Source organism: Boeremia exigua, assembly GCF_020726555.1.
Source record: "Boeremia exigua strain MPI-SDFR-AT-0100 chromosome Unknown C7974scaffold_11, whole genome shotgun sequence".
In the NCBI taxonomy this organism is placed as follows: Eukaryota; Fungi; Ascomycota; class Dothideomycetes; order Pleosporales; family Didymellaceae; genus Boeremia; species Boeremia exigua.
Genome location: NW_025763528.1, coordinates 517,385 through 543,067, shown reverse-complemented (window position 1 = coordinate 543,067; position 25,683 = coordinate 517,385). Strand labels below are relative to the sequence as shown.

The 25,683-nt window shown below is 55.3% G+C and overlaps 11 protein-coding genes across 11 annotated transcripts; 7 read left to right on the top strand and 4 right to left on the bottom strand.

Moving 5' to 3' along the window:
- Positions 1-634: 634 nt before the first annotated feature.
- C7974DRAFT_342582 (uncharacterized protein) lies at positions 635-3,381 on the bottom strand (the record flags this gene model as incomplete). The annotated part of the gene is made up of 2 exons (XM_046139300.1): positions 2,923-3,381; positions 635-2,876 (listed from the first exon to the last, which is right to left on the bottom strand). Coding segments are annotated over exons 1-2 (2,394 nt in total), but the record flags the coding sequence as incomplete, so codon positions are not given.
- A 1,102-nt stretch (positions 3,382-4,483) lies between these two features.
- C7974DRAFT_318976 (biotin-protein ligase) lies at positions 4,484-6,726 on the bottom strand (the record flags this gene model as incomplete). The annotated part of the gene is made up of 3 exons (XM_046138684.1): positions 4,484-5,948; positions 5,998-6,640; positions 6,690-6,726. The coding sequence occupies 3 exons, from the start codon at positions 6,724-6,726 to the stop codon at positions 4,484-4,486; spliced, it is 2,145 nt and encodes a 714-aa protein (XP_045993256.1).
- A 95-nt stretch (positions 6,727-6,821) lies between these two features.
- C7974DRAFT_401818 (uncharacterized protein) lies at positions 6,822-7,361 on the top strand. Its single transcript, XM_046142631.1, has 4 exons — positions 6,822-6,917; positions 6,969-7,000; positions 7,046-7,110; positions 7,226-7,361. Exons 1-4 carry the CDS (start codon positions 6,850-6,852, stop codon positions 7,292-7,294), a joined length of 234 nt encoding a protein of 77 aa, XP_045993255.1. The 5' UTR covers positions 6,822-6,849; the 3' UTR covers positions 7,295-7,361.
- C7974DRAFT_45081 (uncharacterized protein) lies at positions 7,181-9,146 on the bottom strand. Its single transcript, XM_046145759.1, has 4 exons — positions 8,939-9,146; positions 8,557-8,876; positions 8,399-8,507; positions 7,181-8,340 (listed from the first exon to the last, which is right to left on the bottom strand). The coding sequence occupies exons 1-4, from the start codon at positions 9,002-9,004 to the stop codon at positions 7,636-7,638; spliced, it is 1,200 nt and encodes a 399-aa protein (XP_045993254.1). The 5' UTR covers positions 9,005-9,146; the 3' UTR covers positions 7,181-7,635.
- Position 9,147: 1 nt separating this feature from the next.
- C7974DRAFT_45080 (uncharacterized protein) lies at positions 9,148-11,426 on the bottom strand. Its single transcript, XM_046145758.1, has 3 exons — positions 11,125-11,426; positions 10,695-10,996; positions 9,148-10,646 (listed from the first exon to the last, which is right to left on the bottom strand). The coding sequence occupies exons 1-3, from the start codon at positions 11,175-11,177 to the stop codon at positions 9,337-9,339; spliced, it is 1,665 nt and encodes a 554-aa protein (XP_045993253.1). The 5' UTR covers positions 11,178-11,426; the 3' UTR covers positions 9,148-9,336.
- Positions 11,427-11,676: 250 nt separating this feature from the next.
- On the top strand, positions 11,677-13,539 carry C7974DRAFT_319119 (XPG domain containing-domain-containing protein; the record flags this gene model as incomplete). Its single annotated transcript, XM_046138693.1, has 2 exons — positions 11,677-11,894; positions 12,117-13,539. The coding sequence occupies 2 exons, from the start codon at positions 11,677-11,679 to the stop codon at positions 13,537-13,539; spliced, it is 1,641 nt and encodes a 546-aa protein (XP_045993252.1).
- A 192-nt stretch (positions 13,540-13,731) lies between these two features.
- C7974DRAFT_379355 (uncharacterized protein) lies at positions 13,732-14,049 on the top strand (the record flags this gene model as incomplete). The annotated part of the gene is made up of 1 exon (XM_046140459.1): positions 13,732-14,049. One exon carries the CDS (start codon positions 13,732-13,734, stop codon positions 14,047-14,049), a length of 318 nt encoding a protein of 105 aa, XP_045993251.1.
- Positions 14,050-15,914: 1,865 nt separating this feature from the next.
- On the top strand, positions 15,915-17,985 carry C7974DRAFT_44993 (uncharacterized protein). Its single transcript, XM_046145721.1, has one exon. It carries the CDS (start codon positions 16,015-16,017, stop codon positions 17,725-17,727), a length of 1,713 nt encoding a protein of 570 aa, XP_045993250.1. The 5' UTR covers positions 15,915-16,014; the 3' UTR covers positions 17,728-17,985.
- Positions 17,986-18,198: 213 nt separating this feature from the next.
- C7974DRAFT_416578 (uncharacterized protein) lies at positions 18,199-19,221 on the top strand (the record flags this gene model as incomplete). Its single annotated transcript, XM_046143997.1, has 3 exons — positions 18,199-18,370; positions 18,436-18,838; positions 18,930-19,221. 3 exons carry the CDS (start codon positions 18,199-18,201, stop codon positions 19,219-19,221), a joined length of 867 nt encoding a protein of 288 aa, XP_045993249.1.
- A 151-nt stretch (positions 19,222-19,372) lies between these two features.
- On the top strand, positions 19,373-22,724 carry C7974DRAFT_365760 (uncharacterized protein). The gene is made up of 2 exons (XM_046139840.1): positions 19,373-22,058; positions 22,110-22,724. The coding sequence occupies exons 1-2, from the start codon at positions 19,575-19,577 to the stop codon at positions 22,293-22,295; spliced, it is 2,670 nt and encodes an 889-aa protein (XP_045993248.1). The 5' UTR covers positions 19,373-19,574; the 3' UTR covers positions 22,296-22,724.
- A 141-nt stretch (positions 22,725-22,865) lies between these two features.
- Positions 22,866-23,408, top strand: C7974DRAFT_436466 (uncharacterized protein; the record flags this gene model as incomplete). The annotated part of the gene is made up of 1 exon (XM_046145136.1): positions 22,866-23,408. One exon carries the CDS (start codon positions 22,866-22,868, stop codon positions 23,406-23,408), a length of 543 nt encoding a protein of 180 aa, XP_045993247.1.
- Between the last annotated feature and the right edge of the window lie 2,275 nt (positions 23,409-25,683).

The window sequence follows — 25,683 nt, the reverse complement described above, 5'->3', positions numbered from 1 at the left end:
CAGCTAATTGCAGTGGAGTTCCCCCAGAGTAGAACGGCGCGCTGTCAACAGAGACATCCTTCGAGAGCAAGAAGCGGACGATTTCAAATCTGCCTAGCTCCGCAGCGCTTTGTAGGGGCGTCCGGAGAAGACCAAGTCTTGGGCCGTGATCGAGAGCTGCTCCAGCGTTCGCAAGGAGCTCAAACATCTGCAAGTCACCTACAAACACAGCCGCTAGCATCGGTGTCAACCGAGTAAGTAAACTATCGTTCATTCCACACCAGGCGACGAGTGCCTCCAACTGGACCCCGAAATTAATAAGTAACTGGGCCGATTCCTTGCAGTGGCATCTGATTGCTTCGCCTAACGGGCTACACGGGTGATCATTAGGAGTACCGTCGGTATCCATTCCATGTATATCGATATGCTTCGCTAAGAGACTAACGAGGGCGTGATCTTTTTGGCGAATAGCTTCTCTCATCGCACCGACTCCATACTGCTGTTTTTTGCCACTGCCCGCTGCAGACAGCAGCATCTGAATGGTGGAAGTATCTGCTCTTGCCCCCACTGCTGCCCTCAAAGCATCCGAATTCACAGGATCCGCACCGCCTGTAACGAGTATTTGAATACACTATGGGCAGTTGCGTTTCGCAACAATGGCGAGGAGTGAGGGGAAAGTATAATCGTCAAAGTCGGCTGGATGTGCTAGCACGCCCGAAAAATTACTGCTAGCTATCAAAAGTCTAGGTTCGGGAGTGCTAGATCCGAGGAATCGCAGTGCGTTTGTTTCTAGTCCGTTCTTCATCAACCATTCCATCATATCACGATCATTTGTATGGATAGCGTGGTAAGAAAGCGCACGTAAGACCAGTTGAAGTCGGCTTGGAGCGTCAAGTCGTCCAAATCTGGGCAAGTGGTCGTCATAGTCTGAAGCTGTGTGGGAACGATACAGAAGATTCTCTAGCATCGAAAAATTTCGATGATAGCCTGGCTTTCCCACCGCTCCTGCAAACTGCTCATCCAAAGTAATCAGCATACCAACTGCCAAAGTTTGGCCGTAAGCAAGCAGATGGTGTAGCACACTCGCAAATTCTGTTCTTGAAAACCTTGGCCGTGTCAGTATTACCGCAACGACGACATCGTCCCGCTCGAATCTCAGTGCTTTGTTGCAAACATATTGCAAAATGGACGAACTGTACTGTCTCCAGTCACCTTCTTCTGCGATGGCGGCATCGAAACCGACTCGTGTGTCTGCAGAAATAACCCGCCTGTAAAGATCGTCATGTGTATCTGGTGGCAGAGGGCTTGGTGGATCTCCCGGCTCGTCTATCATTCGACGCACATGACTCCAATCACCGGTAGCACAACTTTCGTCGATTGCGAACTTCATGGTATCTGTATATGTCTTTGACGCAAGAGGAGGCTGTAGTTGAAGCCCAGCTAAGTGAATAAGTTCCACAGCCCAAAATTCTTGTCTGTCAACGTCGAGGGCGAGCTCCATAGCTGCTGAGAGGGCGACGCGAAGCTCTGGTGTAGATTTGTCGACGTTCTTGAAGCCACTACCCAGTAAGTAGGTAACAATACGCTTAGTTCGTCGCATAGCGAAATTTAAGCGGTTTAGATACGATCTTCTATGATAGTCAAGATCGTCAAGGGCCCACTTTACCAGCCCCTCCTCTAGCAGTGCAAGCGTGTTACCCCTGGAGAAAAGAAGATCCAGCGTAGCACAAGTAGCCAGGTGAAAGCATCCAACTGTGGCGTTTGCTCCCTTCGCGAGTGGTATTTGCATCAAGTCCGCCCATTTTTTCCGGCCAAAAGCCCCCAAGCTGGGGAGGTCGAAGCGTTGCAAGTCGGACCCGTTTACGATGTTCTGAAGCAGGTCTTGAAGTCCTAGTTCACACTCAATCTGCGAGAGGTGTGTAACGATTGTCTTGGCGAGAGAAAATTGCCGAAGCTCGAGTGCTCTGTGCAAAGGCGAAACAGTGTCGTGTACACTCATGGCACCCACGAATATTTTCTCGTGAACGTCGTAGCCAAGCTCGAGCATGGCCTGAACCGTGATCTCATCTTCACGCTCCATTGCTGCCTTGAACACTTGCTGCCTGAGTACATCTTGCAATGGTGGTGACAGTGCTTTGAAGAATCTTCTCAGAGTAGGAAGAGGTAGCGATCCGAGCCACCCATGTACTCGGCTGATGTTAAAGTCACTCGCTTTGTCGAGATTGTTCAGAATTGTTACAATGACACGGCTAAACTCGGCGATGGCACGACTGCCATCGAAAAAATTCTCAAGGGCTGTTGTAGGCGCATAGAACATGTTGTCTGAACGGACCGTGGATGGTTTGATGAGATCTGACTGAGAGGAGAGCTGTGACACCATCTTCCAATCCAGCGATGGCAGCCAATGGAATGGTTGATATTCTAGTCTGACAGGAAAACACATGGGGTGCATCCAGGCCATTGAATAAAGCATCGACACATTCCCTGCAGCTACGATTGGAGGTGGCCACTCATGTTGCAGAGTAGAGGCATATAATTCGACGTCCATAAAAGTGAAATCGTAAGGAAGTATCTCTGGCTCCGTGGGAACAAAGGGTGTAGCAACTGTGACATCTCCGAGTTCTTGAGATTCGTGACCTGACCAAACATTGGCCTCTTGCACATATTGATCGGATGGCGGACGTGCGGGCAACATCTGGTTGGCTGTTGAATTAGCGTATCTTGCCAATTCCCGCGCAACCCTTTCTGGTGAGATGAGGTTGCCCTGAAATCTGACCTCTGTTTCTTTACCTTCCGCACTTCGTTGCGCCAGGATTCGAGCAACTGTGCACCACTGTTGCTTCTTGATGTTTTTCCTCTTTCCCCATTTGCTAATCCGATACTCATATTGAGATTTGCTTGGGGTCGTCAGCTGTGTATCTTAGTAGTGGAAGGTTTGCTTACTTGGCGTGAAAGCCGTAGTTTCTCTCCATGTACGACATAACGCCCTCTGGTCCATCGATACTCCTCCTCTCTTCCACGTAAAGTCGCTCGATGGTGGACTGATGGCGACCCCATGATGATTTGTTGGTGCTAGGGGCTCTGCTTTTGCTCATTTTCTTGCGTCAAACCTGCCCTCCTTCTCAGAGAAGCAAGGAGGAGCAGAAATTCTCAAAAATGATGCCTTTGCCGATTTGATGGAGAAACATGTATGAGATGTAAGTCGACAGGCAAGACTTGCGGCTTGTCATAACATGAACAAATGACCGAGCTAGGCACAAAGACGTGCGCAGTTTCTTCGGACGATCTTCTCTGCTGAGGTCGTGATGCAGAGTGGGTGTCGGGCCATGTCAGTGTCGGTGCACATAGCGAATATATAGCAGAGCAGTGTCGCTCAGCCTCGTCGCTGATAAGCTCAGCATGAGGGCGATTGAAGATTGGCCAATCAAGCAAAACCTGAATTTCTCGCCAGCATCTGTGTCAGCAAGCATGACCATTGGAGTTCGAGTGTTCAGCCTTGCAGCAATGCCAACGTGTACAGCAGCCACGTGCATACCACCAATCAATCAAAACCAGACAAACTCTTCCAAGGCTGTGCCCTTCGCAGAACCCGAAAATGCAGATAGGGGTTGTCGCAAAATCTGAATTTTGCAAAACCGGATCAAGCAGGACTGGGTATATGCAAAACCCATAACTAAGCGCAAGAGGAAGAGTCTCAGGCGATACAAGTCTTGCGGCTTCCTACGAGCTCGTGCTGGGACCCTCCATCGGAAGTGTAAATTTGAGACAGTCAGAACTTTCTCTTCAACAATTCACTTGAAATACTACTGTGAGGAACAGCACGTCACCCACGCTTTTGCATCGCGTGTCGCGATGCCATAGCGCCTCTTCCAACACGCTCGACGTGGCCAATCCGGTGCAATGCGTGCCCAACGAAACTCACCATGTAGACGCATCAGATCAGCTCGGCAACCACCCAAAACCCCTCGCCCAGCAGCCACCGGTGAGCCCTCGCTAAGCAAGTGGCTGCGCTGAAGGACTCGCTTCAGCCGCCACATGTATCCCGTTGGCCAACGTGTCCAGGGGTCTGCAACGAGCTGCGGAAGCTTGGTTTCGGTGGTTCTGTCTTGCTGGCAGCTTTTCTGGACGGCGGGCGCGGGAAATTCGGGTTTTGAAGCACGCGGCTGTTGGAGAGAGCGTGAGGTGTTGACGCGTCGGGCGTCGGGGTTCCGGTGCGCTTTGCCGGAAGTGGTGATAGGACAAGGTAGCACTTTCGACATCTTTGAATTCGAGATATCAGAGTCTCATAAGCTATTTAGGTTGGTCTCTGAGATTGAATGGGTGAATGATCGGGATACTGTGGCTGTCACATGATGGATACAGGGAACCTGCCGACGACTCTTCGAGGCAGAAGCAATCTGTACAATTCCAAATCAGTGTCTACTTCCCTACAGCACGAGAAGAGCACCAGGAACTTCAAATAATCATGATTTCTACAATCCACCTTTTACCTTCCTACACCTTCCTACACCTTCCTCCGCACCAGACCCCTGAAAAAGTCAAAGCTGTTACTATCGCTCTGCAGACTAACTACCTTGCCCGTCGGGCGATCCTGCCAGCCCAGCTCCTCCGCAAGAAGCAACCCCCAATCCCTTGTGATACCCTTAATGCGCGCCTTGATGCCTCCCTCGCTCTCCAGCTCCACAATCTGATCGGTGTGCAGCCATGCGCGGTAGTACTGCTCTTCCATATCACGATTGAAGCCCGTGGTGCAGAAGTTACTATACAGTGACTCGAAGGAAGCGAGAATGCTGGCGAGGAGTTTCTCCTGGGTAAAAGGCTTGAGCGGCGGGGTTTGGCTGGCGGCGAGCTGGTTGAGGGACGTTGTGGGGAGGGCGTTGGAAAGGTTCAGACCAATGCCACAGACGACGTCGTAGGAAGTGCCGGAGTAGCTGCTGTTCACCAGGATGCCGCCGATCTTCACGACGGGGTTGTTGCTGCTCCCTGGAAGTTGAGCGTAGATGTCGTTTGGCCATTTCAGCTTGACTGGGATCTTCTCGTAGCCTGGTGCATAGTCCTGAATGCCTTGGACGATGGCTAGAGCGGCGAGATACTGGACGAAGATGACCGGAGCTGATTGCGAGAGAGCGAAGCTGTGGTGCAGGACGGTGCTGAACATCATTGCGCCTGGCGGCGCGACCCAAACATTTGAGCCACGTCCACGACCGGCAATCTGCGTTGTTGCTGTTACCGTGAAGCCATTCGGGAGGCTGCGGAGGAGAGCCGGGTTCTTATCGAGAAGGGTGTTGGTGCTCGTGACTACCTCGCCATAGATGAGAGCCGAGCCGAAAGATGCGGAGGGGTTACGAAGCTTAGTGTGGTAGTGATGCAGGTTGGCATAGAAGGCTTCGTGATGGAATGGCGTTTCGCGGCTTGTAGGGACACCTTCCTTATGAGGAACGATTGTCTTGACTACTTTATCGTAGGAGAGGATTTGGTCGAAGGCCGAGTTGGCTGTGTACTTGACACATTCCTGAATCTCTTCTTCCTTAGTTTTCGGCTTCTTTTTATCGTCAGCTGCCTCGGTTGCAAATTTTTCCCCTTCCTTGTCCTGTGTTGACGCCAATGTTGGCAGCTTCTCCGAAACCGCACTCACGGCTCGTTTCAATTCTTTAACACCCCAAACACTGCCCTGTTTTTCGATGTGGAACACATCATTCCCGCCATGGATGTAGTCCTCACCGTCGACTACAGTGATGACTTCGGCCCAAGACGCGACAAGATCCGCGACGGCTGTCGGTTTGTGAGAGGTGAGATGCAGGCGGGACAGGGATGGTACCGCTTGTTCCTCTTCGTTGACATTCAAACCCAACTTGCGTAGCATCATTCCCAAGAATGCAATACGGTTTGCATCTGTCTTAGTAATGGCATCAATTAACGACGCATAAGAAGGAAGACTGGGGATTTGGGTTAAGTTTTGTGGCGCAAACCTACAGCGCTTCGTCAGTACACGTCTCAAAACACGCGTTCGATGCTTACTCAGGGTGCGGGCCAGTGACTATGGCATGGCCTTCACCAACTTTTCGATACACAACTGCAGCCTTACTCTCACCAGATTCAACGTGTAGGTCTTCCGTGTAAGTGGCCAGGACTTGCACGCCTCTTGACTCAAGCTTGCTCGCATCGACAAACACTCCACCGCCATTGTAATAGCACTTGAAGGAGTCGGCAGTCTTTTCTCCTACACCGTCGAATGCGGCCTTCTCGATCTTGATATCTGCCGCTCTGGCGCCAGCCTCACTGGCATACTTGAACCCTTCAAAAGCCAAGCCTCTACAAACCGCTGGAAAGAAAGCCAGCTCACGATTCCCAACAACTGCCATCGTGGGATCGTCAACTTCGAATTCACATTTTGCGCTGCCATAGTAGCCGCCAGCGCAGAATCCCAGGTATGAGCCGCCAGCATTGACGTAGCGGCTGATACGGCGATTGCCCTCGCCATTCAGCGTGCGGCAGTACCCCAGATCTGCGCCTCCGGGAAAGACTAGCAGTGCGCAAGTGCTGAACCAAGGCTCTTTGATAAGGACGTCACCTGTGACAGGGATTACGGCATATGCTGGGGACAGCAAGCGACGGAGGGTGTAGAGGCAGTGGCGCACAGACTCGGTAGTACTTCCATGTCCTACAGACTGTGAGTAGGAGCTTGAGTTCGAAACTACCTTTGAACATACCGGAATACACCAAGACGTTCAATTTCCTGGTTGCCATAATGATGGTGACGTGACGCTTCGGAGCCGAGATGATCCGATCTTACGCCGTGAAGGTCTGCGCGTAACCTGCTCACCTGGTGAGAGCTACAGCAGACACCCTCCTCGTGCTAGCGTTTTCAGAATGTCCAAAGATACCAAGGCACAAGCTGCCGCCGCGCAATTGATGATTGATGATGAGCCAGATGAGTGGTGCGCACAGATGAGGGTGTTCGTCGAATGCGATGGCTGACCAGTACACAGGGAGAAGCGGATCTTCAGCACAGGCTGCGCGGGTGCGCCAGGCAGCAGTAATTAATGGACCTTGCTGATTCTTCTAGATGAAAATGCGAAACTGACTGACTGCTACTATGAGAAGAAAGATTGGCGAGCGTGCAAAGCGGAGGTGAGTGATGCTGTTCTTGACTGTTGAACCTCGGACGCCGAGATGCTGCCGAGTCATCGCAGACAACGGTTGTTCCCGTTTCCCACAGAGCACTCCAATTGACGCCTGACCGCAGATGGAAATCTTCCGAAAGTGCTGGCAAACACAAGGGAACGACAAGCGCACAGCTTCGAAGGACGTCTAGGCGCCGTGTCAGTGTTTTGGAGGGCTTGCCTCACAGGAACATGCAAGACGCATATTCGAAAAGTACTTTGTGACTGCAGAATGTGCAAGATATTATGTACGCTAGGATCTATGAATGCTCGAGAATGAAAAGAGGCCTAGACAGCACTGACTATGAGTGACCACGCAAATATGAGACTCGGCAAACGGTCGCTGGTCCGATTCTGTCTCATGCACATATCCCCGACCGTAAAAAGCGCTTTCAGATGACCTGGTAGTTTACTTAGGGCCTCAAAACGCATCCACCTTTGAGAGTGAGCTGGCTCACAGCATGTAAGATTACCTTCAAATCACCAATCATTCTTACTTCTGCACATAGATTGGCGGAGTGACATCAGGGTGGTATGGCGACTTCGCGGCATTTGCCTTGTCTTGGTCAAATAGCCAGATACCGTTGGTCAAGGTCTCGTTGGTCTTTTCACCAACATTGGCAGCTAATTGCTCGAAGACTGGCGACTCGTCTGTGCGAGTGAAGAACTTGCGCTCCCACTCCCGTCCACCTGCTTGTTCTTCCTTACGCATCTCGCGCTGGCGGTTCTCAATGATGGATTTTTCAGCGCTGGTCGTGTCCATGTCACCCTTGTTGATGGCGTCAGCCACCTTCTTCCATGCGCGGCGGGACTCGAAGTCGTCTTGCTCGGCGAATGGTGCAACAGAAAGCGGCGTTGTCTTGTTGACGCTCGGGTCGTGTGACGAGAACGTTGACTTGTTCTTAGCATCCTTGATGGCCCACTTGTCAATCCATTGACCTTCGGCGGAGTAGATGACATCTTTCTCCTTTCCTGTAGGGTAGAGGGACGCCGAGAAGCGGTTCTTCTTGCCTGAGACCCATCCTCTGCCGGTGTAGTCGATCTTGGCTGTGTAGCCGGAGGAGGATGTGATGTAAGAGGAGCTGTTCAACTCGACGTATGGAGAGCCTGAGATGAGGCCTTCGATATGTAAAGAGGGGAGGGTGATGAGGTAGTCCTCATCATAGGCATCGATATGGAGGGTCGCGTGGCCGATTTGCTGCCGGAAGGTCAGTTTCTGTCTTCCTCCCTTCCAAATCAAAACCAAAAGAACGCACCTTGACATTAATGGTGCTCGAGAAAGACGCTTTTTGCGCGTTGTAGCCGGTCAGGCGAACACCATGTTGGCTGTTCCAGATGGAGTATGCTGTAACCGGAGGATGGTGGCTACACCATTGTATTAGCAGAGACCAAACAGTATGTTCCAGATTCATACCTGACTTGCTCGCTGACAAGCTGTGTGGTGCCTGCCTGGTCTTCCCACTTGCCCAAGAACAGCTCGCCCAAGAAAGGATTCAGCGGTTTCTTCTCGCTGCCCAGTTTCTCACTTCGACTGGCATATTGCTGTTTCAATGTGCTCAGAAACCACTTAAGTACAAGTGCGGCCCGTTTTGCCGGGTCCTTCTCGGCGGCAGGCGCGACAAATATGGAGGGGTGTTCAGTCCAGTACGAAGAGAACTCGGTGAGAGACGTCGTGGAGAGGATGAAAGCGGGCGCGGTCATGGAAGAAAGATCGCCATTGAAGGACGCGATCGACTACTCCAAGTCAGCGTACATCCTTTCGGAGAAAACAACAAGAATGCGACACTCTAACGTACCTTGAGGAAGCTACCCCATGAGCCCTTTGCCTGCGGAGGCACAGCAGATCCTTCTTTCTCAGCCATTATGTGTAGTGTCGTGCAAAATTAGGGGTCAAGTTATTGTGAATGGCGGTCAACTACGCAGCGGGGTTTGTTCACCGTGTTGTTGTGACGACCAAAGGGGAGAAATGGTGGGTCAAGGCCTGAGCTTATTTGCTCGTAACTAAATGACGTCGCACTCTAAGCCACAATGCGCAATCCATCATGCGCACAATACACGGAAAATCAATGAAGCAAACTGCCACGAATGGGCTGCTGAAACTAAGTGGTATTGCCTTTCGCTATGCTAATTTAAAAGTATCATGGCTCGTACACGCGTCAAGCATCGTACGCAATTATGTCGGGAGGCAACTTGCTTAAGTCTTGACATCAGGCTCAGTACGGCCAATGTACTCATGCAGCTTGAGGAGATCAGTGGCCAGCTTGACGTTGTCCTTCAGGTACTCCTGAGCATCCTGGTCATATGTGGACTCGTCGCTGGTGTGCTTCTCGATGTAGAGACGAATCGTGGCACCGCTGCTGCCAGTACCGGACAGACGGACGACAATGCGGCTGCCATCGTCAAACTTGACGTAGATGCCCTGGTTCTTGCTGACACTGCCATCCAGGTCGGTGTATGAGAAGTCGTCAGCCTCGATGACCTTACGGCCAGCGATGGTAGAGCCGACGAACTCGTCCTTCTTTGTGGTGATCAATTCTGTCATGTGCGCAGTGACCTTGTTGGCGCCCTCAGTCTCGCAGCCCTCGTAGTCGTAGCGGGTGAAGAAAGTACGTCCGTATGTCTTCCAGAAATCCTTCTGAATCGACGCAATGCTGGGTGTGGTGCCAGTCTGCTTTCCAACACCAGCAATGATGTTGAGCCATGCGACAACAGCCCACAGTCCATCCTTCTCACGGATGTGGTTGGAGCCGGTTCCGAAACTCTCCTCACCACAGATGTTCATCTTGTCCGAGTCAAACAGACCGCAGAAGAACTTCCACCCTGTGGGTACCTCGTAGCATTCGACGCCCTGCTTCTTTGCTACCAGATCAATCGCACCCGATGTGGGCATGCTTCGTGCAAGACCGTAAGTACCCTGCTTCTTGAAGTATGGGATGAGTTTGGCGTGGTGAGCAATGATAGCCAGGCTGTCACCAGGTGATACGAACGAGTTCGCGCCGTAGATCATGTTGCGGTCACCATCGCCATCACTGGCAGCACCAAAGTGAACGCCGTTCTTGTCGACAGCATCAACGAGCGACTTGGCGTAGACAAGGTTGGGGTCGGGGTGGTGTCCACCAAAGTCTGGCAGGGGCACGCAGTTCTGAGTGCTGTTGGGAATTCCCAGCTCCTTCTCGAAGATGTCAACACCGTAAGAGCCCGTAACACCGCTCAGTCCGTCGAAGAGAACCTTGAAGTCTGAGTGCTCCTTAAGGAACGACTTGATAAGGTCAAAGTCGAAGATGTCCTTGAGCATCTCGAGGTAGTCTGCAGTTGAGTGGATGATCTCAACTTCGAGATCACCATACTGCTGTGTACCAATCTTGCTGAGGTCGACGTCGGGAATGTCGGCGATCTTGTAGGAGGTAAGAGTCTTGGAGGTTTCGAAGATCTTGTTCGTGACGCTCTCGGGGGCGGGGGCACCGTTGGCCAGGTTGTACTTCATGCCGAAGTCCTCATCGGGGCCTGTGATATAGTCAGCATGCTGAATAGAACTACGCTGGGAATACTTACCGCCGGGGTTGTGACTGGCGGTGAGGAGAATACCACCGGTAGCCTTCCTGATCCTGATGATATGGCTAGCAGCTGGTGTGCTAAGGATACCATCCTGACCGATCAACAGCTTCTTGACGCCGTAGGCTGCACTGATCTTCGCAATCTTCTGTGTGACTTCAGGATTCCAGTAACGACCATCACCGCCAATGACGAGGAAAGCGTCCTGGGCGCCCTCAGGGATCGACTTGAGGATGCTGGTGATGAAGGACTCGGAGTAGTGCTCCTTCTGGAAAACCTTGACCTTCTTGCGAAGACCAGAGCTGGAAATTGTCAGCTTGGTCTCCAGTGAAGCCGTATACTGAGGCTAATGCTAAACGCTGCATGGCAAAGCTTCTTGTGCCAGCTGGATCATGTCATAGCCACAATGTCATCAAACTTCAGCACTTACGTTCCAGGCTTCTGATCTTGAAAAGGCTGAAGCTCGACAGTTTGGACGCTCATGGTGTCTGAGTGTATTTTCTGTGTAGTTTCCGGTAAAAGTGGTGGGATTGAAGCGTTGGTTGTACACCGTGTTTTGAGGTCAAGAGGGGCATCAGGGCACCAGCCAGCTCGCGACTACCCCACTACGGTACGATTGACGTCGTCCAAGCGTCGAATGCCAACCACTAGCAGCTCCTCGGGCAAGGATCCGCGCCATTCAATGCCCTTCAGCTGTCCATCTTCTCAACGCTTTCGTGTCAAGGTTCAACGCCCGTTCCCGAAGACAATCTCACGGCAAGGCTTGAGGCTGTCTAGCCGTTCTCCAGCATTCGGCTCGGCCTGGCCTACGTGCACGGACTGCCGCACAGCCTAGGCGTCGTTTTCCATCCCAACACGAGGAAAATCAATTCGCCTAAAAATCGAGAACCATTCAACACTCGCACATCCTTGTGCAAGATTGCTGTCCGTGGCTTGAGGCTGTACTGCACCATCAATCGTTGCTGTGACTACCTCCACCGTAATGGGCATTCCTGGACTTGCCAGACGCTCTGAACCATACGCAGAATGTCAGTCTGCCCAGCATCTGGAAGGTTACCAGGCAGTTGTCGATGGTCCTTCACTCGCCTACCATGCTCACAAACTGGCACTCTCCGGCTCGCCAAGAGTTCCTTCGTATGCCGATGTCAACAACGAAGCCATTTGCTGGCTGAATTCGCTTGAGGCTGCCAACATCAAGGTGTGAGTGACCATGACTGTTTTTCGAAATATGCCGCTCGGGCGTACTATTTAACGAGACGTATGAAACGTTCTCTACTGGTAAGGTGCATATTCAGTCGCTCTCACGTCTAGCCCGGTGTCGACTGTTTTGCTTTTACAAGTACGGGATAAGAAACGCTCTCTCGACCGGGTTCACATTCAAAATTCTCTGATACTGGGTGTTGGCTAATGAGTGAATGCCAGATCCAAGATTGTATTTGATGGCGCTCTGCCTGCTTCTAAACGGAATGAGCGAGTTCATCGACTAGAGCAGAATAATTCCAGGGTTCGCAATTATCGGGTTCAGTATCCTACATCATCTTGCCCAGTGCCAACATACCTCGGATCGATCTTGCATGCATTCCTGGCTCCTTCGCTAAGAGAGGCTTTGCTCGATACCCCGTTCGCGTCAAGGACCCGTATCGAGCCTGGAGAGGCTGATGATTGGTGCGCTCTGCATGCCAGAGACCATGCTCGCTCGATCATCTTCACGAGTGACACGGACCTGCTTCTCTACAGCTACCCTGCAGAAACCCTTGTCGTCTTCTATCAAGATGCCGATGTCACAACAGGGTTCAAGTCATACTGTCCCGAGCAGATACGCAAGCGACTTCAGCTAGACAGTCTAGCGCAATTCGCATTTGCCATAACTCGAGAACCGTCACATACGTCAGATGACTTGCTTCGCGATGCTCGCGCACAAGATCTGTTATCTGAAACATACCTTGAGTTCAGCGGACGTTATGCTGGGCGGACTATGGTTCCAAGCCACTTTGCAAAAGAGAGTGGTCTACCATTACCGCTTCAGAGCCTGGATGTCAGGATATCCGAGTTTGTACATCAGGCCCTCGAGAACTCGCCAACGCCCCTGGTGTATCTACCCTTGCTCGTCGAGGATCCGAATCAATCCTCCGCGTGGAGTTCAGGCCTTGACTTCCGCAAGGTCGCATACTCGCTCCTCGCTCCAAGTACTTCAATCGTACACGAGTATCGGCGCAAAGCTCAAGGCGTCGCAGTACAAGAGATCGTACCGAGCACAGCAGACTTTTCAACCTCTGATATGTTAGCGCATATTAGTGGTGTCTCGAAATGGGCAGCAGACCGCAGTCTGGCTCCAGGGATGATGTGGCCGCTCTTCGCTCTGAGCATTGTTCTTCTCGATTCCAAAACAACACCATCAACGACTGTTGTTTTACGCATGCTCAATGGTGATTTTGACAACTCTTGGGACTTTATCCATCTTACGGCCCGACTGCAAGCGGTTTTATACTCACTACGCATGCTTCAACAAGTTATTGCTGTTCACCAAGCCATACACGGGACCAATGGTAGTGCCGATGACACACCCCTGCAGTTAACTAAACTACTGGCAAACATGCCATCGATAGCCGAGTTGTTCACGGTCCCAGGACAGTCAAGAAAGCTGCTGGCCGATCACGAGCGACTGAAACTCATGGTCGAGGAGATATACGTTGCTTCTGGAGTTGAGATACCCACTGAGCACATCTCGAACAAGAAGAAAAAGAAACAATCGAAAGAGGCAGAGAGGAAAAAAAAGAAGCAAGAGCAACGCCAGCAGGCCAAGCCTCAGCATTCGAACGTCTTCGCCATGCTCGACGGCAATTAGGGAATTTTTGGGGTTTTTATGCAACATTCAAACTCTAGACGAACGGACTTGCTCAATGATACCCTGTACTCGATGCACACAAAAGTCATCTCCTCTGATCTAACTCCGCATCAAAATGGCCGAATCGTACCCACCTTCAGGCTCCATTGGCTGAACAACCACACGCATTCAGCCCAAACTGATCATCGGACAATGGACTGCTTGCAGAGCACTAGCAATAACATAATCTCGCTTCGTCGCCCCTCTGATCGCCGGCCCCTTGATGGTAGTCAGCCTACGCGTCACGGAGCTTCCTGGCCCCGCCTTCCTGGTAATCGTGGGTCCACAGAAACGAGCGAGGGCGCTGCTCTATGCGCTGCGTATGCTTTAGTCGGTCTGACAGGGAGACAAACGCATGGCTTGGCTGAGCTGGGAAGCAGTTCTGGCATCCCATGGAGTTCTGGCGCCGCGTCTGCGTGTTCGGCTTCAGGGACAAGATTTCCGGGGTCGCATCAGATTGCCTTCATATAGGACAGCGATGGGGGATTGTAGCCGGAAGACTATAGCGGGTTTTCTATGTTGCGATGTATTGATGGGTGTTGTCTACATGTTGGTTTGAAGCTATAAGAAACACTTTGCAAACGTTGCATCAGAGTACAGTCTTGATCTAGCCTCTCTTCTTTTGTTGATAATCTACTCTGGATTATGACAAGCCTAGTAAGACCTTAGCAAAAAATTACACACAGACCCATGAATGCCTTCAATTGGCACTATCACAAACGGGATCTCTTCATGAGAGCGGCTGCAGCATTGCATATCATTGAAGTCAGGTAATAGGACCGGCTTATATTAGGCGTCATACTACATTAAAATACGCTGCTATGACACAGGCCAGGACGAAACTCTTTGTCGCCTTCACTTCTGTCACCTTCACCTCAGGCTGGGTGCTGTGTTCGGACGGGTAGCTACAGCAACGTCGAACGGATGCCTAAACACAACACACTCCCAACTTTTGCCATACACTCGTACTCACAATCACATTGCTCAAACTTCTCACGATGTGCCTGAAGTACTTTGTTCGACACGCGGCGTGTGAGCATCACGAGTATCTCGGAAGCCAGCACTGCTCCAGCACACCCTGCGACCTCAGCAAGCAGCACTTTCACTACCTTGCAGACAACTATCCGATACCCCGGTCTTCAGACCTGCAACATGGCGTGCTGACTTGCACTACGTGCATGAACGAGCGCGGCGATGGGCTTGACCCAGAGAAGCTGCCCGTGAAGTACTATGACCCAACGAATAACTACCAGGTCAAGGAGATCAAGCCCACTGGCTATGAGTTGCCCATCCGCGTTGTCAAGGTTGAGACGGAAGATGTGCAAGCAGAGGCTGCGAAGGCTGAAGGCAGTGAAACTGCAGAGGCCGAAGCCAGCGAGACCAGCGAGGCCGGCGAGGACAGCAACGACTACAACAAGGACTACAAGAGTTTGAGCAGCGCAGACGAGGATGAGTGGGAATTGCGAGACCCAGGACACGATACAAGGACTCACATAGTGCAGGGCGAACCCATAGCGCTGTCGAACCGGGTACCGTTTTAGGGCCAGCCCAACACTCTGCCGACCGACCTGGGGTACTGGCAGGACGCGCCGTTTGTACCACCTCACTGGCCAGCGATGCACACGATGGAGGTCTGGACATACCACACAGTTCCGTACATGGTACCCATCGCACCTTCGACTACACTCTGTCCACCAGAATGGTATGGAGGTATGCCACCGTTATTTCCTGTACCAATGATGGCTGTTCCTGAGCGCCTTGGCGGCCTTTCACTGCAGCACACGCTGGTGCCTGCACCTAGCTATGGAGGCATTCTAGCAGCCCCAGCAGCTTCAACGGTGCTACAGCAGCATCCTGCGATACCTCCAAGGACACCGCTAACACACATCACACCGCCTTGTCCGACACCTCCCTCCGTCGTTGGGGCCTTGACTGACGCATTTCCTAGGGTTAAAGCAGCTGGGGAGCACAGATATGCACGTTGGTGCGCACATCGGGCCAAGACCGGTGTCCGCCCCCCCAGAGGTATGGAACTGGCGGACTTGGTGGTAAACAGGAGGCCCCGGAGACGGCAACACAGAGGCGGAGGTCAATTTTGGGGCTAGCTTTTGCGGGTGATCAGATCAAGCGTGGAGACAGAGTACAGGGGTTCGCAAGACCGAAAAACGACATTGTAGGTTTTCACGCAGGTTGGTTACACAGCACAGTGTAGCGAATACACGTACTTTCTTCGGCTGTGGAGTGTAGTCCCTCGGCTGCACTTGCCGCAGGAAACGGTGACGTCTGTGTCGGCACGAGCGTCAACAAACGTAGTAGGCCGCGGCCCATAGTACACACTTGACAACCTGCGTTCACTTCCGATTTCTACCTACCATGCGTACATAGTTCGTATCTTCACACCTACCGCTACCCGACACCGCGACTCTCCCGCGCACGATGGCGTCTCTCCCGCAGCAGCGCCCCGCGTCGCAGCGCACAGCGTCGCCCTCAGCTGAGGCTGCGGCGTCTTCACACCAGGAAGAGGCGACTCGCAGTAGCAGCTTCTCCGCCGCCTCAGTAGATTCGCAGACGCTTCTGCTGAGTTCGCCACAAGTGCACGCTACCGATAGCAAGCAGGACGACGCACCGCAACAAAGCGCTGCGCCACAGCAGCAAGAGGAAGAGGAGCCGCGGAAGTGCTGGATCTGCTTCAATGATGAGACAGAAGACGACGCCACGACCTCGGAGTGGCGCTCGCCGTGCACATGCTCACTGGTGGCGCACGAGAAGTGCCTGCTGGACTGGATCGCAGACATGGAGGCTCCCAGCGCAGGCCGGCGAGCTGGGCGTAAGGCTGGCAAGATCCTCTGTCCGCAGTGCAAGACGGAGATTCGCGTAGAGAGGCCGCGCAGCGTGGTAGTAGACTCGGTGCGCGTGGTGGAGAAGCTGGCGGGCACGCTGCTGCTGCCTGGCGTGGCCTTTGTCACCGGCACAGCGCTATACTCGACGCTGACGCTTGCTGGCACGAGCAGCATCTACACCATATTCGGGACACAGGATGCGACGCAGATACTCGCGCCGCTATACCAGGCGCCCAACCCTGGCATGCCGTCGTCGCTGGCGATACGGCTGATTGATCACCTGCACCACCACTGGAGACTCGACGTTGGGCTGCCGCTGATACCTGCCGTTCTCGTGGCCAGCCGAACCACACTCGCTGACTCGTTCCTCCCGTTCCTCCCTCTTATTTTCTTCGTCAGCTCAGGCCAACCCGGCGACGAGATGCTGCAGCTCCAGTGGCCTCCGAGTGCTGCATTCTCATTCGCGGCCCTGCCCTACCTGCGGGGCTTCTATAATGCATATTACGACCGCGTCTGGGCGCCACGGGAGCAGCGGTGGCTCAAAGAGATCCAACCCCGTGCAGGCACCGAGGATGCTGCAGAGGAAGGAAACCTGCAGTTCCAGCTCGGCGAGATGCACGATCACGGTGACCACGACCATGATCATCACCATCATGACCACGATCACGATGGAGACGAGGTCCTCGAGTTTGAGGTCGATTTGGACATTCTTGGTGAATGGAACAATGGCGGCGCGCACGACGACCATGACCACGACCACGACCACGACCACGACCACGACCACGACCACGACCACGACATTGCCGAGCCAGCACAGCCAGCAGAGCCAGCACACCCCTTGAACGCACCTCCACTAGACAATGCACCCCAAGTCCCCGAGCAAGAAGCAGCGCCCGCGCCAAACGTCCCCGCCCAGCCTCAGCGCCAGCGCGCTCGCCGCGAACTCGCATTCTCTACCACCTCGCTCGTCGACACCATCCTCGGCGCTCTGATCTTCCCCTCCATCGCCGCCACCATGGGCGAGCTCCTCCGCATTTCCCTCCCCACAGCCTGGGTCACGCTGCCCCAAGGCGCCATCACCACATCCTGGCTCGGCGGGTGGCTAGGCGCTGGCGCACTGCAGGGCGGAAAGGGCAGGCCAACTGGCTTCCTACAGACGCGCTGGGGCAGGAGTCTGATTGGCGGGTGTCTATTTGTCGGGATCAAGGACGCGGTGATGCTGTATGTGCGCTGGAAGATGGCGCAGAATCACCGACGGAGAAAGGTCATGGATCACGAGAAGAAGAAGGGGGGAAGTGCACGTGCTTAGAAGGTCGTGTGCGCTGATATAGTAATGGTATAGCTCGCCTCTCCATGATCAAAGCCTACAGTACATACGTGCGAAGTACTTTGTGAATGAGATGCTCCCGAGCGAGTCAGCGATGAGATCCGGATATACCGCTTCTGGCTAGGCGGTGGGTGCTGAGCCGAGGAGCTGGGGTGAGCGTGCTCGGCTACTCCGCTTTTCGAGCGTCAAGTAGACGGTGCGTCGGGTTTATGTACTGCACCTGCCCATTGCCTTGTCTGAGTGTCTGAGTACAATTGTACAAGCACCCGGGATCTGGATTTCGATTCGCATCAAGCAAGGATTTGAATTGAGGTTGTACGTCGAAGGATTATCGAAGCATCTCACGAAGATCTATACGAAGCATCACATCAAGCGTCACGGCCACGGTCACGTCCAAGGTCTTACCTTAAGCTCCTATTATCGTCATCGCCGTTCCTCCCAATACCAGTCAACATGTCGGCCTCTTCTCGTGCAAACCAGATCGCGGGCCATCTCAACTACCCCAAGGGCATGCTCGCGGGCCAAGTCGCCATCATCACCGGCGCCGGCCAGGGCATCGGCGCAGAATGCGCGCGCTTGTTCGCAAACGAGGGCGCGAAGGTAGTCGTCGCTGACATAGACGCCGGTACGTCTCTCCAACGAGTCTCTCCCAGAGGCGTCTCCACAACGAGCCGCCCTAACAGCGCGCAGAAAAAGCCGCCGCCGTCGTCGCCGGCATCACCGCAACCGGCGGCGCCGCCCTCGCCGTCCCGGGCGACATCCTCGCGCCCACCTACCCGGAGGAACTCATCTCGCGCGCCGCCGCCTTCGGCTCCGGCAAGATCCACATCCTGGTCAACAACGCGGGCTACACGTGGGACGGCGTGATCCACAAGATGACGGACAAGCAGTGGCACACGATCGTGGACCTGCACGCGACGGCGCCGTTCAAGCTGATCCGCGCCGCGGCGCCGTATTTTCGCGTCAAGGACGGCGAGCCCCGGAGCGTCGTCATGGTGTCGAGCACGAGCGGGCTGAACGGGAATGCGGGGCAGGTGAACTACGCGCTGGCGAAGGCGGGGGTTGCGGGGGTTGCGAAGACGGTGGCTAAGGAGTGCGTTGCCCTTCCCCTTCTACACCATCTCTCTCTTGTTTTCTCACACTGGCTCCCTTGATCAATGAGTGCCTTGACTGACAACGCACAGATGGGGCCCTAGTTTCGGCGTCCGCGCCAACACGGTCGCGTTCGGACACATTGCGACGCGGCTGACGGCGGCCAAGGAGGAGGGCGCGTTCGTGCAGCTGCCGGACGGCGAGAAGGTGGCGCTGGGGATTCCGCAGAAGCAGAAGGAGGCCGGCCAGGAGCACGCGGATATTCCGCTGCGCAGGCCGGGGACGGCGACGGAGGCGGCGAGCGTGGTGCTGGCGGTGGCGAGTCCGTTGTTCAGCTATGTGAATGGCGAGACGATTCGGGTGACGGGGGGGAGGGGGATGTGATCGTGCAGTACATACATAGGGTGTAGGGCTGAGGGTGAACAGGAGATAGCGGAGGTAAGATGCGATCCAGTACCTAGCCGGTAGATACATAGGGCTGCAGGGCTCATGCAGGGCGCACAGTTCGAATCAGACAAGTTTGCAGTGGAGAAATCGTTTCACGTCACTTGCTGAAACGGTTGCGGTCGAGGGCGTCGGGGTTCACGTACCAAGCTTTAGATGCCGGATGATCCACCTCGGCATCCCTAACCACCACGTCCCCCGTACAGACTCCCGCGCTGCTATCCCCCCGGCTGCTGCCCTGTCGCAGCCACTATGAGCCGCCAATAGCAGAGCACCGCACCACGACCGCCGCCATGTCCGACGAGAAGCACCGCTACGAGCCCCCGGAGCTGCCGCCCATCCCGTCCTACGAGGAGGCGACCAGCTCGCGCCACACATCGACCGCCCGCCGGGGGCCCAACGAGGCCAGCGACGACGCCGAGCGGCAGGGCCTGCTCGCGCCCGAGGCCAGCGGGCCCGCGCGGCGCAATGGCTACTACCACCCACCCAGCGTGCAGTCGGTCGACGACGGCGACTCGGAGCTGGGCAGCCCCGTGCGCGAGAGCCACGATGAAGAGCAGCGCATCATGGAGGAGATGGAGGTGCTGGACCCCGAGGCCGCCGACGACGACCGCGCACGCCGCCACCGCGCCCGCGGCCGCTTCTCGAAGCGCTTCGCCAGCCTCACCAGCAGCCTGTCCGGCCTGCAGCTGCCGCGCCTGCGCTGGCCGCGCCGCCTGCGCCCCAGCTTCGCCTTCGTCACCGACCGCCTGCCCACCGTGCCCGACGAGTACCGCCCCGGCTGGAGCGTCATCGCGCGCCTGTGCGGCCTGATTGTCATCGTGTCGCTGGTCTACATGCTGGTCGTCAGCGAGGTCGTGCCCATGGGCGGCGGCTTCGGCACCCAGTTCAACGCCGAGTGGGTGCGCCAGCAGGTCCAGAAGAACATCGAGCCGTGGCGCATCGAGAAGAGCCTCGAGTACCTGACCAGCTACGACCACCTGGGCGGCACCGAGGGCAGCTACGTGCTGGGCCAGTGGATCGAGGGCAAGTTCAAGGACGCCCATATGGACACCTTTGTGCACGACGAGTACTGGGTCTACATGAACTACCCCAAGAAGGGCGGCCGCCGTGTCGAGATTGTCGACCCGCCCGAGAAGCGCTGGAAGGCCAAGCTCGACGAGCCGGCCGTGTACAACCCGCCCAAGGCCCAGACCCCCGCCTTCCACGCCATGTCCGCCTCCGGCAACGTGCAGGGGCCGCTGATCTACGTCAACTACTGCGACAAGAAGGACTTCAAGCGCCTGTGGGACAGCGGCATCGACGTGCAGGGCGCCGTGGTGCTGTGCAGGTCCTACGGCACCCAGCCGGACCTGGCCATGAAGATCAAGTCGGCGCAGAACGCTGGCGTGGTCGGTGTGCTCGTCTACTCGGACCCCATTGAAGACGGCTTCAAGAAGGGCAGCACATGGCCGGACGGGAAATGGCGGCCGGCCGACAGCGTGCAGCGCGGTTCAGTCGCGCTGTCCAACATGATCCTCGGCGACCCTCTCACACCTGGCAGGCCAAGCTCGAAGAAGCAGGACCGCATGCCCAAGGACAAGAACCCCGGACTCGTCAAGATTCCCAGTCAACCCCTATCCTGGAAGGACGCCCAGAAGCTGATCAAGTCGCTCCATGGAATCGGCGAGGAGGTGCCGGAGGACTGGACAGGCGGCGTACCAGACGTGGGCGACAAGTGGTTTTCTGGCCACCCCGATAAGTCGCCCAGGGTCAACCTGTTCAACGAGCAGGACGAGGTCGAGCAGCAGCGCATCACCAACGTGTTTGGGTCGATTCGCGGCCTCGAGGATACCGCGCATAAGATCATCATTGGCAACCACCGCGACTCGTTCTGCTTTGGGGCTGGAGACCCTGGCTCTGGTACTGCCATCATGCTCGAAGTCGTGCGGGTACTGGGCGATCTCCGCGCGCAAGGCTGGCGTCCACTGCGCACCATCCAGTTCGCTTCGTGGGACGCCGGCGAGTACAACCACATCGGCTCCACCGAGCACGTCGAAGCCAACGTCGACTCCCTCCGCGAAAACGCCCTCGCCTACATCAACATCGACGCCGCCGTCACCGGCGACAAGCTGTGGGCCAACGGCTCACCCATCTTCTCCCACGCCTGGCACCGCGTCCTCGACCGCCTCAACGACCCGCACAACGACAACAAAACCCTCAAAGAAGTCTGGGAAATGCAGGGCTCCACCGTCGGCAACCTCGCTGCGGACCGCGACTCCGCGCCCTTCCAGTTCATCGCCGGCACCTCGTCCATCGACTTCGGCTTCGGCGCGCCCTCCGGCCGCAACTCCATGTCCGGCTCCTGCTACGAAACCTTCGACTGGATGGCGCAGCACATCGACCCGGGCTTCTCCTACCACGCCATCGCCGCCCAGATCCTCGTGCTCTTCATCCTCGAGCTCGCCCAAGAGCCCATCATGCCCCTGCGCCTGACCAACTACGCCGTGCACCTGCAGGCTGAGGGCCAGGCGCTGCTCGACGACACGGAGAAGGCCGGCGGCGACTTCGACATCGCCATCTTCGAGCCGCTGGTGCGGAGCATTGGTGCGTTGAAGGAGAAGGCTGACGAGTTTCACAAGTGGGAGACATACTGGTATAATCAGGTGTACGCGACGGGCGGCTTCGAGACAGGGGGTGTGACGATGCAGCGCATTAATCATAATAACAAGATGGGCCAGTTTGAGAGTATGTTGTTGGATTTGCCGGTGGACGCAAAGGACGGGAGTCCCCGCGGCGTACGTATTCCCTCGATACACTCGATCTGAACACACGCTAACAATCTACAGCTGCCCAACCGCGAGCAGTTCAAACACATGCTCTTCGCCCCTTCCATCCACAACGCTCACGCCGCCAGCGTCTTCCCGTTCGCCCGCGACGCGCTGGAGGCCAAGGACTGGCCGCGTGCGAAAGAGCAGATCAAACGGACCGCGGAGAGTCTGGATCGCGCGAGTGATCTTCTGGGGCCGGGGTAGTACCGCGATCCCGAGGGGGCCAGTCGCGGTTCTGCGTTTTGGGCATGTGCATTTTTTGGCGTTGGGTGCATTGGGGGATAGAAATTGGGCTGCTGCTGGCTCCAATGGAGGATTACAGCGGCCTGGGACGCGCAGTCGATATCAATTACTTCACTCGAATCTGCGTTGCTGGACGCCTTACAACTGTGTTCGTTGTTGTGCAGTTTTATCTACGCATGTCTAACATGTGGAAGATGGGTTGAAGGGATTGCTAATTGTACATGCGGCATTGCCCCATGTCGTGGATAGTGGCAGGCATCTGCGCCACGACAAGGCATTCTGACGACATCGCGTTGCTGCAGAGCATCGTCGGCAGATCGGCCCTTTGCCCCATCGCATCCCAAAGCGGTAATCGCAACAGTCGCAACTCAAGTGGGTCCTCTCACCACCAACACCCCAACAGTGGACCGCACGTGCTCGCCGCGCATATAAGAACCCACCTCACACCAACAACCCCCTCTGCACTCCCACCAGTATCTCAAACCAACCCACAACCCATAATTCAAAAAAACACAAACCCACACACCCAACATGGCTCCCCCAACACCCGCCCCCATCGCCTTCACCCCCCTCGCCGAAGCCCCCCGCGACATCCCCACCATCGCCGCCCAAGAACGCGCCTCCATCTTCCCCCACTGGTCCCCCTCCCTCGCCTACACCATCGGCACCACCCTACGCACACGCCTCTTATCCCACCCCTCGCCCGCCGTAATCCACGTCTCGACGCCTACCTCCCCGCCCCACGTGCTCTTCCACGCGACCACGCACCCCGGCACAACCCCCGACAACGACGTGTGGGTGGCGCGCAAGCGCGCCGCGGTGGTGCGGTGGGGGGTGAGTACGTGGCAGCTGCAGCAGCGGTTTGGCGGGGATGAGGAGAAGTTTAGGCAGAAACTTGGGTTGGGGGAGGGCGCGGGGCAGTATGCGATTCATGGGGGCGGGGTGCCGGTGTACGTGAAGGGGGTGGAGGGGTGCGTGGCGGTGGTGGTGGTTAGTGGGTTGAAGCAGTGGGATGATCATCAGGTTGTTGTGGAGGGGTTGGCGGAGGTTTTGGCTGGGTTGGAGGAGGAGTGAAGAGAAGAGAAGTGTTGGTGTAGAGGGTGTGGAGGGCGGGGAAGTCGTGTTCTGAGGAGGAGTACCTAATAGGGTGGAGGGAGCGGGTGTTTGTTCTGTTGGAGTGGGCTGTGGATACGCTGGCCTACCTGATCGGAATCTGCTGCTACAGCCCAGTCTGTAAATTGCAATCAGCGACGTCGCACTCTGGCTGGTCATTCCAATCATCTTCCTCGTCCCCTGTCTCGAACCGCACGCTGCTCTGATGCACATCTACCACGCGTTATGCACCATACCTGTCAATCTCGTCTACTACACGTGCGGAGTCGTAACACCGTCCCCCATCCGCTCGCCGCAGCCTCGCCCACCACATCCCCGCGCCCACGCACAGAAACCAGGCCAGGGACACCCAGCCACGGCACAAGACCACGATCCTACGCACCGTGCCCGCGTCGACGTTTGTACCCACGCACCCCTAGCCACCACCCTCGCTCCCCAATCTCCCACGGCGAGATCCAAAGGGCCCCAGGAGCGTTGGGTCCTCAGCTCAGACTCGCGGCTGTGTGTGCCCGTGCACTAGTTCGGTGCGCGTTGCAGATGCACATGCACATGCCGGCATGCAGACAGTGTAGGGATCAGGGGAGTTGTGTGTGTGCGCAGCGTTGCTGCTGACGCAGGTGCCATTGCTTTGCGCGCGTGGGCGTGGTGGGGTTTGCGGGTGCGGGGTGTAAGGTGCGCTTTGGGGCTCGTTGGAGGAGTGAAGAGGTGGAGGGGTGGAGGGGTGGAGGGTTGGGGGGATGGAGAGTTGAAGGGTTGCAGGGAGGGGTGGGTGGTGTCGGGCCAGTGAAGGTACCTCAACGCTGGACTGCAGGTAAATGAAGATGGAGGAGCCTTTGAAGAGAGATGGTCTGAAAAGGAAGGCGTTTTTATGTATGGCGTTGATTTTGCACCAGACGGTTGTCTTCGACTGGATGTGTTGATGAGTCACTATATTCAACGCCTTACTCATGGAGATCCATGTACTTGTTGCTGAGTTCCAGCGGGTTTGTCCTCAAGAAGCATCCAGTGACATACTGCATCCAGGATGTTGATACGAATTTAAGGCTCAGTGTGGCGTCGGTTGGCAGTGATGACCTGGCAACGACACTAGATGGCGACTTACGCTGTGCCCTATGGGCTGCAGCGGCGATCACAGCTCGTTCGGGGACTTGCTTTTTGTGTATAAAGTCAGCTTCCGCCGTGAGCGCGTGCCCAAACTCAGCGCAGATTAGACTCGAAGTCTTGGTTTGTCGGCTCGTCCACCCGGTTCCGCAATTGTGACATCCCACCAGTCCAGTGTGAGGAACAGATACACTTCCTTCGAAATCAGGTCGGACAAGCCGTGCTGCATTTCTCAACGGTCCAGAAATCCTGCTGTATGCGACTGGGTCAACAAACTTTCGGAGACCTGCCTTTCCAGATACAAGCAAGTCATTGGCAGATCCTACAGTTATGCGTCAGCTACGAGCCAATGCACTTTGGGCATGGGAGATGTGCATCATCTCTGCCTTGGTGGCTGAAGGTCGGACCACGAGCAGATTCTGGCACGTCAAGATTGCGGTGGATGTTCACATCTCTACCGCACGTCAGCAACCGAGTGGTCGAGATAAGTAGTCGGCGTAGCGAGTAGGAATGGATGGCGGACATTGTTAATGTCCTATTGGCCCGGCTGTCATGTGCGGTGATCCGCTAAGCGAACTCCTTTCTCCGATTCTCTAGCCACAACATGCAAGACACCTTCGGCACTGTTTCCTCTAGTTTTTTCATAGTTCACACGCAATATTACTCTTCCGGAGCTCTGGCCTCTAAACGTACGTCAATCGACTACCGCACAGAGTCTATCGTAGGTGTCGTACGATGTCGTTCCACTTTGGCCTGGACCGCACAGGGCACCAGCTCGTTACGTTCCAGATCATACCAGGTTACAGCCTTATCATAATGCTAACCCCAGCATGTTGACTCAGCGCATCGCAACTAACCAGCCGTCAAGCCTGTCAAACTGAAGAAAGTACCGTAGTACCACCGGACGTTCGCCTTGCTCTTTTCCAGTACGAGTGTCGTCCATAGCAAACTCATTGCTTCGTGTTGAACAAGCCTCTGTACTCGGGCCAGGTGGTAACTCGTATTACGAAGCCAGAGCTTCGTACTGGTCTCCCAATAGTCCGAATGCATGGCTTCCATCATCTGGCCCGAGGTCTCCTTGTGAAATCTGGGGTAAGCAGGCGCCGCTAGGAGGGATGTAAGGTGCTGGACGCCT